The sequence below is a fragment of the Phalaenopsis equestris genome, unplaced genomic scaffold (assembly GCF_001263595.1).
Source record: "Phalaenopsis equestris unplaced genomic scaffold, ASM126359v1 Scaffold000522, whole genome shotgun sequence".
NCBI lineage: Eukaryota > Viridiplantae > Streptophyta > Magnoliopsida > Asparagales > Orchidaceae > Phalaenopsis > Phalaenopsis equestris.
This window is the reverse complement of record NW_018164962.1, coordinates 262196-276686: the sequence shown is the minus strand read 5'-3', so window position 1 is coordinate 276686 and position 14491 is coordinate 262196. Positions and strand designations below refer to the sequence as shown.

The window sequence follows — 14491 nt, the reverse complement described above, 5'->3', positions numbered from 1 at the left end:
ATATATGAGTCGTTGGATATGCATGAAAATCTCCCCCTTTTTGTTGGTGAAAAAGCGCTTATTCAAATAAATCTCTAGCAGTAAATTTATGCAGCATTTACTTACATATCACCTAATTCCTATTTACATATCAAACACTTAAAATTTGTTTTTTTACATCACGTCAAAAATATCACCACTAACTCTTAAAAAGGTGAAATACACATTTTCAAGCATCTGTTAGGTGATATGTTTCTAAAACTTGAAGTTTAGGCATTAGATATATAATATATAGGAATTGAGTGATATGCATGTAAATCTTCCTAAATTTAGGGTCTCTTTGGGACAGCTGTAGCTTATTGAATAATTTGTTGATAAGCCAGGTTCTGTGGCTATTACAAATTTTTATTTTTTTAGAAAAGTAATACCGTTGCCAATAAGCTCCCACCGCACTTAAATAGATGCAGCGTGAAAACGCTATTTTCTGCGTTTTGAAAACGCATAAGCTGCCAAAACACAATTTATCCAAACAGGCCAGATGCATTTTCAAACGCCACCGCACCAAATAAGCTGCCCCAAACGGGCCCTCAATATGATTTTGCTATTACTGAAAGTAAATATCTATAGCTTCCACAGGATTAATTCCATATTTGTTCACTAGTCTTTCAATTTATAGGCCCTCAAATTTTAGAACACACCATCTTAATTAATGCATTTACCTTCACAATATAAATTTTCAGAAATAACAGAAACGCATAAAAAATAAAAAAAAATTTAAAAAAAAAAGAAAATAAAATAAAAAGAAGACATTCCTATAGTGTAACATGCCCCCTTGTTTTTTTTCAATTTCCTAACATTCAATAATTCAGTTTATCTTAAATCTCATTAAATCATTATTAAAAGAAAATTATAAGAAAAAAGGTATTAAATTAAAATATAAAAAATATCAATGCCCTCTAATTTAATTTCATTAAATATATAACTGCCAAATAATTTAAAAGATATTATGATACAATTTGATGCGTCAACAGCTTCATAAGCTTAAAAAACTTGTATTAAGCAAAAATGAAACATAAAATGGTATGCAGAAGAAACAGCTGAAGATCCTGAACTAGGCCACAAATATCTCAGCAGATGGTTCTCTCAAGGTTCTAGAAACCAACTTATCATAATCCTGCAAAGATCAATAGTAGCAAAGCAGAAATAATCATTATATTGGATAAGATTTTTGTTAAGTGTTTTCGAGATAAAATGCTTAATCATAAAGCTGGCCTCTGGCATTCAAACTGAACTAGAGACAGACCGCTGGCCTCTGGCATTCAAACTGAACTAGAGACAGACCATATAGTAAATGTTACCACAAGATAAATTACATATAGTAAATAATTTTACAAGAGGCATTTATATAGATACCGTCTTTCATACCCACATAACAAATATCAATATTTTAGCTTTTAAAAAGTGAAATAGATCTTTTGATGCATCACACACACACACACACACACACACAGATATATATATATATATATATATATATATATATAAATTGAAGTTGGTATGTAAGCAAATCTTAAAAAAAAAAAAAATGCTTATTTGGTTGATGATAAGCTATGTTAGATATGTCGATAAATCTAAAGCTTGAGCGGGATTTAAAAAATATGGTGGAAAAAAAAATGTCAGCTCTAAGTTGAGATAAATTGAGAAAAATATTTGGTTGTTGTATCCCCTAAGTGCGGGCTCCGAAAATTTATTGTCTGGCCCCCTAAAAAAAATGACTAGAGAGTTTATATATATCAATATTAACCTCTAATGCTATATCCAGCTTACTGATGTTGTTAAGGAAATAAGTATAGAAAAGCCAGCTTTATTATATTAACTTTCCCATATTTTTTATCCTCCAATCATGACATATTGTTTAAATAATATGACGTTTCTTCGATTAAAAAATAATAAAAATGGGCAATCAAGTCCTAAATAATTGCGTTAAAATTTTATAAAAAAATAGTAAATATTAAATATAAAACTTTGCATGATTGACTCTAAATCGATTATGTTCTCTTTTCATTGTCTCACAAAATACATTGAGTTTGGACTCTTCCCCTTTCGGAGATTAACTACGGTTTATAATTGACAACATCGACCCCATGTGATGGCCCGAGACCTTGACATTAAATCTAGAAATCCGATCACATTTTAAAGTTGCCAGCTCAATGTCGGCTCTTCATACAACTAGCAACTTACATGTAGTTACTGAGAATTGTAATAGCAAACTTGACACTCTTTGTCATGATCACTGACCTCTAATCCGGCTCTTTGCATGAGCTACAACAACCATCTTTAGTTTTTAACACCTTGTTAACCTCCATATTAATCATCAATAAGTAGCCCTCCTCTTCTCTCTTTTCAAATAATAGATTTGGTATCAATTTTCTTTCAGTTAATATGATAGAAGTTTGGTGAAATTCTAAATATCCATGACTTTTAATTCAAATGATTATATTTACTGGGACAGCTTTTTATTTATGATTATTTGGGGTGTTATGGTCATTATGATTTATGGCTACTAACTGATCCATTGATGATTGCCTAAGGTTTTTAAGATATAAATATTATAATAACATTTGATATGTGTCTCGCACATTTTTTTTAATAAAAGACATGTCCTGCATTCGTGGGCATATTGGAGCATCCCAATCAAAGAAACTTAAATAAAAATGTGCAGCTTCCTCCTAAAGATGAAGCATAATTGAGTTGCCTACGAACATAACAATAAAAAAAAATGAAAGGGCTTATATTTTGGAACATCGAGTACTCAGGTCATCGAAGAAGTTCACCAAATTATGACTGTGTTGCACGAGGAGAATGTTATGGATGCCAACTGATAGAACATATGGCGAAATTAGATCAGCTGCGGATCCTAAGGATTTATAATTCAAATAATTAAGCGCAAGCGAGACGTTACAAGGAATGTATGATATGAGAATTGCTGAATCAAAAAAATAGAAAAAGCTATAGGATTGATGACTCCCGAGTGGGAGCCACTTGAAGCTAGGACTAGCAACACCATGGAACTACCCATCTTAAAGACCACAATGGAGACGAGGCTCCCTATTCCTCAACAACTAGAGGGGTAATTCTTAGAGTGGACTGACAATGTTCTAAAGAATGCCTTGAAAGGACAGGACAAGGGAATGGGACTTACAATACCATCCACGATAAGTGTCCAATGAATCTAATGCAAGTAATTAAAATATAAGAGATTAATCTTCCACTATTTGAGAAGATGATCACAAAAAGACCTACAACCTAACCAGGGGATATTGAGACGCCCAACAGTAAGTCTTATATCCGCCAGATAGGGAATTCCTCTAAAATTCACTTCTGAGAATTTTAAAACCATGTTGCTTAGGTCTCAATGTCGTACAAGATAGACTAGTTGGCAGGAAATGGGTCTTATAATCTTTCCTTATATGCAAGATGACCCGACATGAATATAAATATGTATGCAAATGATGATAATAATATTAGTAATCTACATGAAGAGGTGTGCTTAGCTTCTTGTGCTTAGGACATGTGCATTAAGCGCGCCTAAGTTGAGCAAGCTCAAAAAATTGTTCAAGAAGTCATTCAGTGCTGAAGCCAGAATATAAGTGCATGCGAAACAGGAAGCTAAAGAAGAGATATATTGCTGATCCTTAAAATAACATCACATTAAAATCATATTTGGCCTATAACTACCATATTAAAAGTAGCATATCATGATTGCAGTTCGATCATTTGTTAATTAAAATGAGGTGTACAATAAGTCATTATTCATATCCTTTTTCTCATTCAATAAAAATCATTCTCTCATATTTGTTTGAAAAACACTCATATTTATTTGAAACACATCCAAATTTGAATACGTTGATTCAGCAATTTCTAATAAAAACACATCCAAGTTTGAATTCGTTGATTCAACAATTTCTAATAAAAACAAAATATCACATGCATCATCATTATAGTCTTATCCCAACAATTTGGGTCCGCTTTATAAATCACTATTCATCATTCTTTTTTATCAAGTTTTGCAATTTGTGTTTTCTTGTATATAAGTTTTTTTAATAGCAGCACAGTACATGCAACATCTACATTAGATATTTGCATTTGAGGTTTGAAGAAGAAATCGAAATATGTGCTTACCTGGACAATGGCATTTGCGCAAAGCTTACCAGATAAAACAGCACCTTCCATAGAGGCTAAATACTTCTGCTTTGTGTAATCACCAGACAAATAGAACCCTTCAATAGGGGATCTTTGTAATGGGCGACATGGTTCACAGTTTGGAACGGTTTTGTAAACAGATCTGTCAAAGCATGGTGTACGTCGATGAACAGCATTTAACCAAAGTTTAGAAAACTTCTGGTTTTCTAATTTAGAAATAACAGTAGTTTGATAGTCGTGACAAGAAGTTATAATTATAATAGTCATGAATAGTGAGAAAATATTAGCAAATGTCATATCAATACACTGTGTACAGAGTTTAATGGTCATTATTGCAGTCTGTACTGAGATGAAAAGAAAAAAAAAAATATCTGCATGCTACGCATGCATAAATCTTTGCTTTAAATGATTTAACTAATTAACATATTTCTTAATACAACTTTTATGTGAAACAGTCTAAATTTCTCAAGCTTGTTTGATTCTGTAATTTACCATATTTAATAGCAGTTATATGTTAGCTTATACTTACCAAAAACTAGAATCCTATTACAATTTCTTCATTTTAAATTTATTTCTGCACAATTTTTGGTTGAATTCATAATAAAAAAGGGCATACAATTGTATGAAATATCATTTTGTGATTTCGGAAGGGGTTGATGTATGCAGCCTTATATAATCTAATCATTTCTTCAAGCCTCTCCTATTTTTTGTAAATTCATCCTTAGAATAAATGTTGACGCAGAGTTTCTACCAGAACAGCGCCTTATATTCTAAAGAGAAATACTCGAACATATTTAATTTATGATTTTAGAACTCACCTTGGTGTTTTGACAACATGATACTTCAAAATCTTTGCTTTACTCTGATCAGCAGCAATTTCGTCAGGGAATAATGTTTCCAACTCTTTCATGGTAGCAGCAATAATGTCATCATCACTACGTGATATCCATTCTTCTGCTGGCGCGAAGACTAACTCGAGCATGGATCGATTTGGATCATAATACTCCTGAATGAATAAAAAACAAACAGTGAAATCACGGCCGTAGCTCCCAAAAGAAACTAGTATCCCGAATAACCTTGTTAACATTACAGGTGCATATTTTTTAAGGAATACAGGACAAACTTGAAAAGGTTACAATAGCAATTTTTTAACTAAAATAACTTGTTAACATATTTAAACCAATGATAATAGGCAGATTTATGAATCACAAAACTTAGTTTCATATAGCAGTGACAATGTTTTTATTTAAGGCCCAATCATTCAAAGTTTGGAATTCTCAATACTTAGAAAATGCTGAATACTAGAAAAATACAAATAGAAGATATTTTCACTCAATACAAGTATAATGCTCCGAAAACCCAGCAATTCTTAAAGGGTTTCTCTAGATCAGTCAATACTTAGGATAATATTATTAGCTTCAACCATGAAATTTTCAACTCATGTTAAAATGTTTAAAGAGGGCACACTCAGTTTGTGAGGTTCACATCAAAGGCAGCCAGCATAAGTGGTTCAAAGCTTTTAAACATTAGAAATTAAAAATATATCAAGAGCTTTATAGGCAGAATGAATTCCACAGTAAACAGCGTCAGTGCCACTAAGTTTCAAAATATTTAGAGATTAGGTACTATATTTATTGCTAATATGAACCGAACACAGAATATTTGTAATAACAGAATCTTGTAATAATAGAATCTTGTTACCTTACATGTTACAGACATGTCTGCATAGACACTCAAAAGAGGGCTCCTGAAAAACAAAATGACTAATTAAATGCATTCAAAACTCTACACAAAAGCATGAGACCATTTACAATGGCACTAACATTTGGTAAAATAAATAGTTCCTGTTAGAGAAACAGATGAGAATGCTGCCAAATTTTAAAATTCATTGAATTGATAAATCCTTCATTTTCAACAAACGGATACTTTCATTTATCAAGGTTAGGCTTATAGCATGAGATCTAGTGTGAAGATAAATATTCTGAAACCGGATAATTTCATAGGAGAAGCATGAAGTTTTCCTACTACGGGTATTTGACAAGTTCTTTAACTACAAGAGATTGTATAAAATGTCAAGAAGAGAAACCTAAATCTGCAAAGCAATTTAATTTGCACGAGTAATACAGACCTGCTAAACAAAAGATGATCGTATGTGTTCTTCAGTTTCCTATCAAACCTGAGAAAAGAGGTTTACAGATGAAAAACGTCACAAACAATTCAAACTATTGACCAAAATAATTCTCGCTGTTAACAAGGAATGTACCATAAATGAACATTAATCACTGGGACTCCTACTAATTTATTCAATCTTTGGAAGTATGGCATTTCTTTCCACTCCTCAGGTAAAAGAAGTTTCAAGATATCAACTGAGAATTGCCAAAAAGATTTTATTTCAAAACTGCAGATTCAAAATTCACAGAACAATTTCAGAGGCAGATTCAAATTCACAGAACAATTTCAGAGAAAAAAAAAAAAAAACTTTTGAAAGCAAAAGTTATACCAGGAGTGGCAAATACATAAGCATCTCCGGTGATAACACATCCGTTGCTCAGCACAAATTGCTTAACTGTTCCATCAGAATTCAACTCAATCTTTTGTACACGAGAATTCAGCTGGACTTGTCCGCCTAGTGACTCAATGTGTTCGACAATCGGCTTGCATAGCCTCTCAGGAGGATTACCATCTAGAAAGGCCATCTTTGACCCGTCTTTTTCCTGATTAAAAAAAAGAAGACCATCTGGGTAATTGATAATTTGGATCATCTCTTATATTAACATATTATATCTATAGAGGTAACAACTACTTAGATGTTTTCAAGATTGTGAAAATGAAATAAAACGGTAAAATCATACCTGAAGAAAACGATTTAAAGCAATCAAAATGCACTGCATTGAAAGCTCATCTGGATTGATGAAATTGAGAGCTTTTGACATGGCAATGAAAACCTCATCATTGACTCGATCGGGTACACCCTATAAGAATAAAAACAAATAGTTTCTTATTTTTTATACCCCAAAAAAACATATATTTGTTATGTTAATATTAAAATGAAATGATATTAAGCGTCAAAATTTTATAAACAACAAGAGACGAATAAATGAAGTATGCTGCACCGAATGATTACTTAGCATCAAAGTTTAAATTCTACTGATTACATCTGCATCATTAATTTACAACCATAACTTTACTAGAATAACTGCATTACAAGAATAATATAAGATTACAAAACCTGCCGTTTCATCCACTCTTTAACTGTTAAAATATCCTGAGCCTCAACATAAGACTGCCCTCCAACAATGGCTGGCAAAAGTCCAATAGCAAATTTCACTTTTTCTGACCAGGTCAGCATTTCATTGTTCTTTAAGATGGCCCATATACCTACCATTCACATCCTCAAGCATTTAGTAATAGACCAAATAAGGAGAACAGAAATGTCAGATCCATATATTATTCGAGAATGATATGCTAAATGGCTAATATGTAAACTGAAAATGATTGATATTAAATTATACATAAATACCGCTACCCTTCCCCGTGTCCTTAAAGTTCCTTCATTGTAGCAAACAAAATATATACTAAAAATAAATGCTGTCATCAAAGGGAGCCTTTGGTTTTAACATCCATAAGAATATGCTCATAATAAATTGTGTTTTTTTGATGATGCAATAAAACATTATATATTTCTTATTATTGTTCAAAAGATGAAATATGAACAAAAAAACTATACTTTATTTTTGCTCAGTCTCAACTTATACTGGTCAAATATAGCATGTGCTAATTACAACTGGAAGTCATGCACACTCATTCAAAAGCAACCTGCAAAACCAATGTTTCCAGATCACTAACATAATGGAATGAAATTTAGACCTCACATATGTTTCAGCTTTTTTTTAATTCCTCAAACAAAACAACTCATTAGTTTTATATTGAAGGAATTGCATACCATTAAAGGGAGCTGGAAGGACCTCTGGAAAATCAAAGCGGCTGAATTCTCCTGGTTTGTTAGGCATTGCAAAAACCATGGAATGTTCCTTCCACTGCAAACGATCATTAATTCCAAGCTCTCCAAATAAGTTCTGAACGTTGGGATAAGCACCAACTACATTCCATAAAAAAGGAAGAATATCTTAGTTTCTTGTTCCAAATGCAATTATTTTACACGCAAAACTTGAAAAAACTACTAATTCAACTGTAGGGATGTGAAGAAAACTTATCACTCGGTTCTAAAATTGTGTAACCTAGGTAAAAATGCAAATTATCGTATATGTTGATCGCACCTAACTTTTATTTATTTATTTATTTATTATTTTTTCTTAGGTGATCACAACTAATTTTAACAAGGAGCAAATTGGGGACAGTTCCCATGTTCCTTCATCTATTAAGAAGAATGAAAAGAAATCAGCATCGGATATATGGCTACATTTTTTGTTTCTTCTTAGGTTTTAGAGTTTTTATGGGTTCTTATTAGTTGATCAAATTCTCTATCCTCTCCTACCTAACTTCATATCATAAATTCATATCACAAATGGTAAAAATCTAAAATATATTTTGGGGGTGGGGGGTGGGTACGGGGGGTAAACTTACACCTTTCATTAAGGTATGTACCACTAGGCTAGATGAGAAGAAAAGATAGGAGATCTCAAGACATGGCTTAGCTTAGATACATTAGAAGAGAAGAAAATCAAATTTTACGTACAGATAAAGACATCTAGGAAATTGAAGGGGATTTTGAATGAACCTTTAGAAGAGAAACATCAATAGAATTATCAAGAATTACAAGGAACAGTTTATAAAGTTAGCATATGGTTAGCACTAAGAAAGAGACAAGGGATAACAGAAGCTCTAATGAGATGCGTAATGAGATTAGGATGACTATGCAAAATATTAGAGTAGCTTGGTAAACAAAATGTTTTTTTTTGTACCACATATTAAGACTAGAATAACTATGCAAAATATTAGGGTAGCTTGGTAAATAAAATGTTTTTTTCCAGATCCTTAAAGCTAAAAGATGTCAAATGATTGGAAAAAAATCATCAATGATATCGATTATAAAAGATGTATGATTAAATTGGCTGTGAAATATGGATCACCCAGGAGTAGGGTTGTTGTTCGCGAATAGTTCGTGTTCGGTTCGTCAATGAGTTCTTGTTCGATTAGTTCGATAAGTAAACGAGACGAACGTGAACAAATTTTTTTCGTTCGGTTAGTTAAACGAACCAGACACAAACAGTGATGCGTTTGTTCGTGTTCGAATTATTATTGTTCGAAATATAAAATAATCTAAAATAATTATATATAAAAAATTTATGATATTTTTAAAATTAAATTTTATAAATTATAATATATAATAAATTAATAATAATAATATATTAATATACTATATTAGTAATATACTAATATAGCTATTATATATTTATATAATATAAGTTATATAATTAATATAACATATTATTTATATATATATTAATATTAGTGGTGTTAAACTGGCTCGTCGTTCGCAAACAGCTCGTGTTCGGCTTGAGTTTGGCTCGTTCGTTAAGAAACGAACACGAACAGTGACTTCACAAACAATTTCGAACACGAGCTTATTTCAAATAAACTAAATTTCAAACGAACCGAGCACGAACACAAGCTTTGTTCGTTCGTGTTCAGTTTGTTTACACCCCTACCCAGGAGAATAATAAAGACTCACTTATAAACAAGCTGTGTGCCACAATGAGAATGCTATTAAAGATGTGTTGTAGAACTAGAGTAAAATGAAAAAAAAAAAAGTAAAATAAAGATGCTGGATGTAGCATCGATTGAAAAATACAATAAGTGGAAAATAGACTGGAGTGATTTCAGCATCTACAATAAAGTGCAAATGATGCATCAATAAGATTGATATTCTTGATTAATATGTAAAAATGGGAAAAAAAAAAAGATAAGACATAATATGGCTAAAAATTCTGTTTATAAAATTGAGGAAAATATAGTTCACACATGTAACACTCAACAAAAATAAATGGACAAAGATGATTCATAAAGCTAACCCGAAATAATTTGAATAAGTTTAATGTTGATAATGAAAACCAAAAAAGAAAGTACATATTTGCTGCAAAATTCTCTAACCATTAGTAACAATTATTGATTATTACTTGGATAAAAGAAGAATTATAAAGGTGCATGTGGTTTTACATAAAAAACTGCACCTCTAAAATTCATTTATATCTTTATTAGTATATGAAAGTCAAAAGCAGGAAAACAATCTAGGATCTCAGGATATGTATCTAGAGCACAAGCAGCCATGGATAACATACAGAAAATATGGAGACCAGTCTCATAAAAATCTCCATCTTCGTCTTTCCAAGCAGCAATCTGAAACAAAAAAGCAATCTTTATTATCATTTATGGATCTACAAATTTACTAAACGAAATTACACTTTTTTCTTTTCCGTCCACCGATCAGTTAAATGCATTCTCTAGTGATCTCCAACAGCAATTCATCTTCGGCTTGTGCTCGCAAGCCTGCTATCATTACTGCAAGCCGAGCTCAAATTAAGCATAACTCAAGCTCACCCGACTCATCTACACCCCTATTGGTACATACGATACATAGCAACATAGCATCTGCTATATGTAAAGTATGTCCAAACAAAAGTAGACAAAGCACAATCACAGAATGTGAGCATAATAAGTAGGTTTTCCAATGGCATCTACATGTTATAGAAAACAAAACATGGATAATATTCACAATAATCTAACATAGTATGAGCATGGAGGATTAAAAGTGAAAAGTTTCACGCTCTACTATAAATTCTCCTAGGACTAGTTATGATAACTCCCAGGAAAGTTGACTTTAGCTTAGTAGCTTTTTAACTAAAATAAACTGAAAGGCTGGATATTAAACATAAAAATAATCTGAATGTGTTTTTTACCAAGTAGAAGTACATAATCATGTATATATATATATATATATTGAAGAAAAAATAGGACCGCTTGGCACCTCAAAAAAACCAAGAACTATACTGCGGAACATCTGAAGAAAACCAAGAACTGGACTGCCGAAAAAGAAAAAACAATAAATGTCAAACACAATCTTGACAGCCGAAGAAGAGTGAAACCATAGCAAGCAAGAAAACAGGGAAAATAAACGAAAAACCGCAACAAAGATAATAAGCAAACGAGAAACAAAAACACCCAAGAATTACGTGGTTCGGTCCATAGGACCTACATCCACGGGAGTGAAATCAACCATCAAATCCACTAAGGCAATAAAAAAGAATTACAAGGCTTTTACATTGAGGAATGAACACTCATCTTGTCATGATCTCTCTCTCGAATCTCCTCGATACAAGATCTCCAAGATCAATGAGCTCTCATCTCGCCATGATATCTCTCTCGAATCACCTCGATACATGATCTCCAAGATCCTCTCTCTCAATTCTTGAAGCCTCTCCTCTTCTTTCTCTTATCAATTGATTTGTTTTCCCTTGGGTCACCTCTCTACAAGCCCCCCTCACTATTTATAACAAATGAGCCTTCCACAAGTAGACCCGGTTCACCAATTGGAAGTTTCCATAATTCTTTAATAGCTTTGATAGAATTACAAGTCTGCCCCTTATCTTAGTTTAGTAATTGTGAGTTATTGTAACAATTCTCCACCTTGACTCTCAATTACAAAATCTTGAATAGAGATTCTCTCCACCTAGCCCCGAGGGGCCCTTAGCCCTTGCTCTTCTTTCCATGTCTCGATCTTAATTTGTTCTGACCGTTTCTTGAATCTTTCTTGTCCGATCTTCCTCTCACGACGAGACCATCTCCGCTAATTTCCTCATTCATGTCAGCCGTGAGCCCTATCCAGGATGTCGTTCTTCTCTTTCTCGGACATCTCGACCGACAATGACGCCGGCCCTTGCAAAGCTTCTGCAACACTTTGTTGCACCAATAGAGCTCTCATCTTGACACTCCATAGGCCGAAATCATTCTTTCAGGTGAATTTCACGAGGTTAAATTTGGCGGTTCCCATTGTCGTGGCTAGGTTTCCCACAGACGACGTCAATTGTTGAAGAAAAAAATAGATGGAACTACCAATTCCCTTGAAGAAAACCAAGAACTGGACTGCCAAATAGGAAGAAACAATAAATGTTGAACACCTCCTTGATTGTCGAAGGGGAATAAAACTGCAGCATGCAAGAAAACAAGGAAAAGAAACGAAAAACTGCAGCAAAGATAATATGCAAACAAGAAACAAGGACACCCAATAATTACGTGGATCAGTCCATAGGACCTACATCCATGGGAGGAAAATCAACCATCAAATCCACTAATGCGATAAAAAAAAATTACAAGGCTTTTACATTGAGGAACGAGCTCTTATCTTGTCACGATCTCTCTCTCAAATCTCCTTGATATAAGATCTCCAAGATTAATGAGCTCTCATCTTGCCATGATCTCTCTTTCGAATCACCTCGATACAAGATCTCCAAGATACTCTCCCTCAATTCTTGAAGTCTCTCCTCTTCTTTCTCTTACCAATTGATTTGCTTTTCCTTGGGTCACCTCTCTACAAACCTCCCTCACTATTTATAACAAATGAGCCTTCTACAAGTAGATCCGGTTCACCAATTGGAAGCTTCCATAATTTTTTAATAGTTTTGATAGAATTAAGAGTTTGCCCCTTATGTTAGTCTAGTAATTGTGATATATATATAAGATAGATAGAGAATCCTGTTAGTCCTTTTGTAGGTATAACTTATCATAAACATGCCGAAAGATGCAACTCCTTTAGAAACTTCTGAGCCTACGAAAGGCAAGTTGTTGACAAGTGCAATACTTTACTAAATTAGATTCATACAAAAAAGATAGATAACATAATCTCTTTACAGATTTAGTTGGAGCACAGCCAAAATAAAATTGAACAGACCTTTTAAGCACAATAAGAATTTACCTTTCCTCCCAGAACATCTCTTGCCTCTAATAAAATAGGTTTGTGGCCAGCATCAGCAAGGTATTTGGCTGTTGATAGACCAGCCAACCCTCCAGAAAGAAACAAGATCAAATCAGCTTCAACAGAAACACAAATAATCCCACCCTTGACAAGCACCATTACCTGCACCAGCAATTACCACTTCTAGAGGTTTCTTGGGACGTAAACAGTCACGAAAGGATGAAGATAGCTTCGCAGCTTCTAAGAAGTTGATAGTGCTTTCAAGTTTAGGTCTTGGACAATCCATGCAGAAAACCTGCACATATAGATATGGATATAGTCCTTTTGCGCGTATATTTACTGAAAAACAGCCATCTATACTAAATTTTTTAAGAGGACCTCCAAGGAACCATTTTTAGGACTTGATTTCATTTTTGAAAACTCTGGAATTGGAACTTCAAATATGCATCCCACGTAATCACTATTTCTTGATGCCCTTAACTTGTTCCATCTAGGATCCGTATCAATTGAACATCTTCTAACAGGACTTGCATCCCACAAGCTTTTCTTATTGATTGCAAAAAAAGGAGGGCCAGCAGAAATAAATCCAGTAAGATTCATATTCGGAACGCCCATAAGCAGTTCTACAGGACGCGGTGACTAAAGTTCCACCAGCCTAAGAAAACAGATATCAGATAGCAAGCAACTATCAGTTACACCACTCTACAAAACCATTAATCAAATCCAAATTACACAATAAACCAGTATCAGGATGATGACTATAAAAATTAAAAACAACTCAAGTTGAAGGATTTAAGCATTACAAACTGGTTGCAGCTTAGAACACATGCAAGCGAGCACAATTACAAACTCGATACTAGAAAACAGGGCAACATGCTAAAATCGAAAAAAAAAAAATTTCATCAAAACAGTAGGATATGCATGTCCCATCTTCAAATGATGTTGCTTTTCTCATCCAAAGCAGACATTAAATTGAACTCGTAGAATGAGTAAATATTGGCCATAAACCACCCCAAAAAGAGGACGGAGAACCGATTCTTACCAATTTCACATCGATAATGATGCCTCGACCGACATAGCAAGCATGCTGGAGTTGGGTGGTTCCTGAGATTAAAAAGCGCTGAAAGAGAGAGCCTGGAGAGAAGGCTTTGGAAGCTCAGCGAGAACAGGGTTATGCGATTTCTTACAAAAAAAAAAAATTTTAAAAAAGAGAGAAATTAGCAGTGGGGAGTTTTTGCGGTTCGGCGAGACGGCGACTGCCGTCCGAAGAAATATGTTATTGCGTGCGGACGGCGTGCGCCCTCCAATCAAAAAATTAAAAAAAAAAATTAAAAAATTAAAAATGGGCTCACTAACATATATATATATATATATATATAG

At 33.4% G+C, this 14491-nt stretch overlaps 1 protein-coding gene across 1 annotated transcript; it reads right to left on the bottom strand.

Moving 5' to 3' along the window:
* Positions 1-939: 939 nt before the first annotated feature.
* On the bottom strand, positions 940-14373 carry LOC110028688 (15-cis-phytoene desaturase, chloroplastic/chromoplastic). Its single transcript, XM_020730635.1, has 15 exons — positions 14154-14373; positions 13490-13766; positions 13274-13406; positions 13112-13200; positions 10482-10539; positions 8126-8281; positions 7412-7560; positions 7035-7154; positions 6683-6896; positions 6446-6548; positions 6311-6358; positions 5884-5929; positions 5001-5188; positions 4162-4324; positions 940-1153 (listed from the first exon to the last, which is right to left on the bottom strand). The coding sequence occupies exons 2-15, from the start codon at positions 13724-13726 to the stop codon at positions 1091-1093; spliced, it is 1767 nt and encodes a 588-aa protein (XP_020586294.1). The 5' UTR covers positions 13727-13766; positions 14154-14373; the 3' UTR covers positions 940-1090.
* Between the last annotated feature and the right edge of the window lie 118 nt (positions 14374-14491).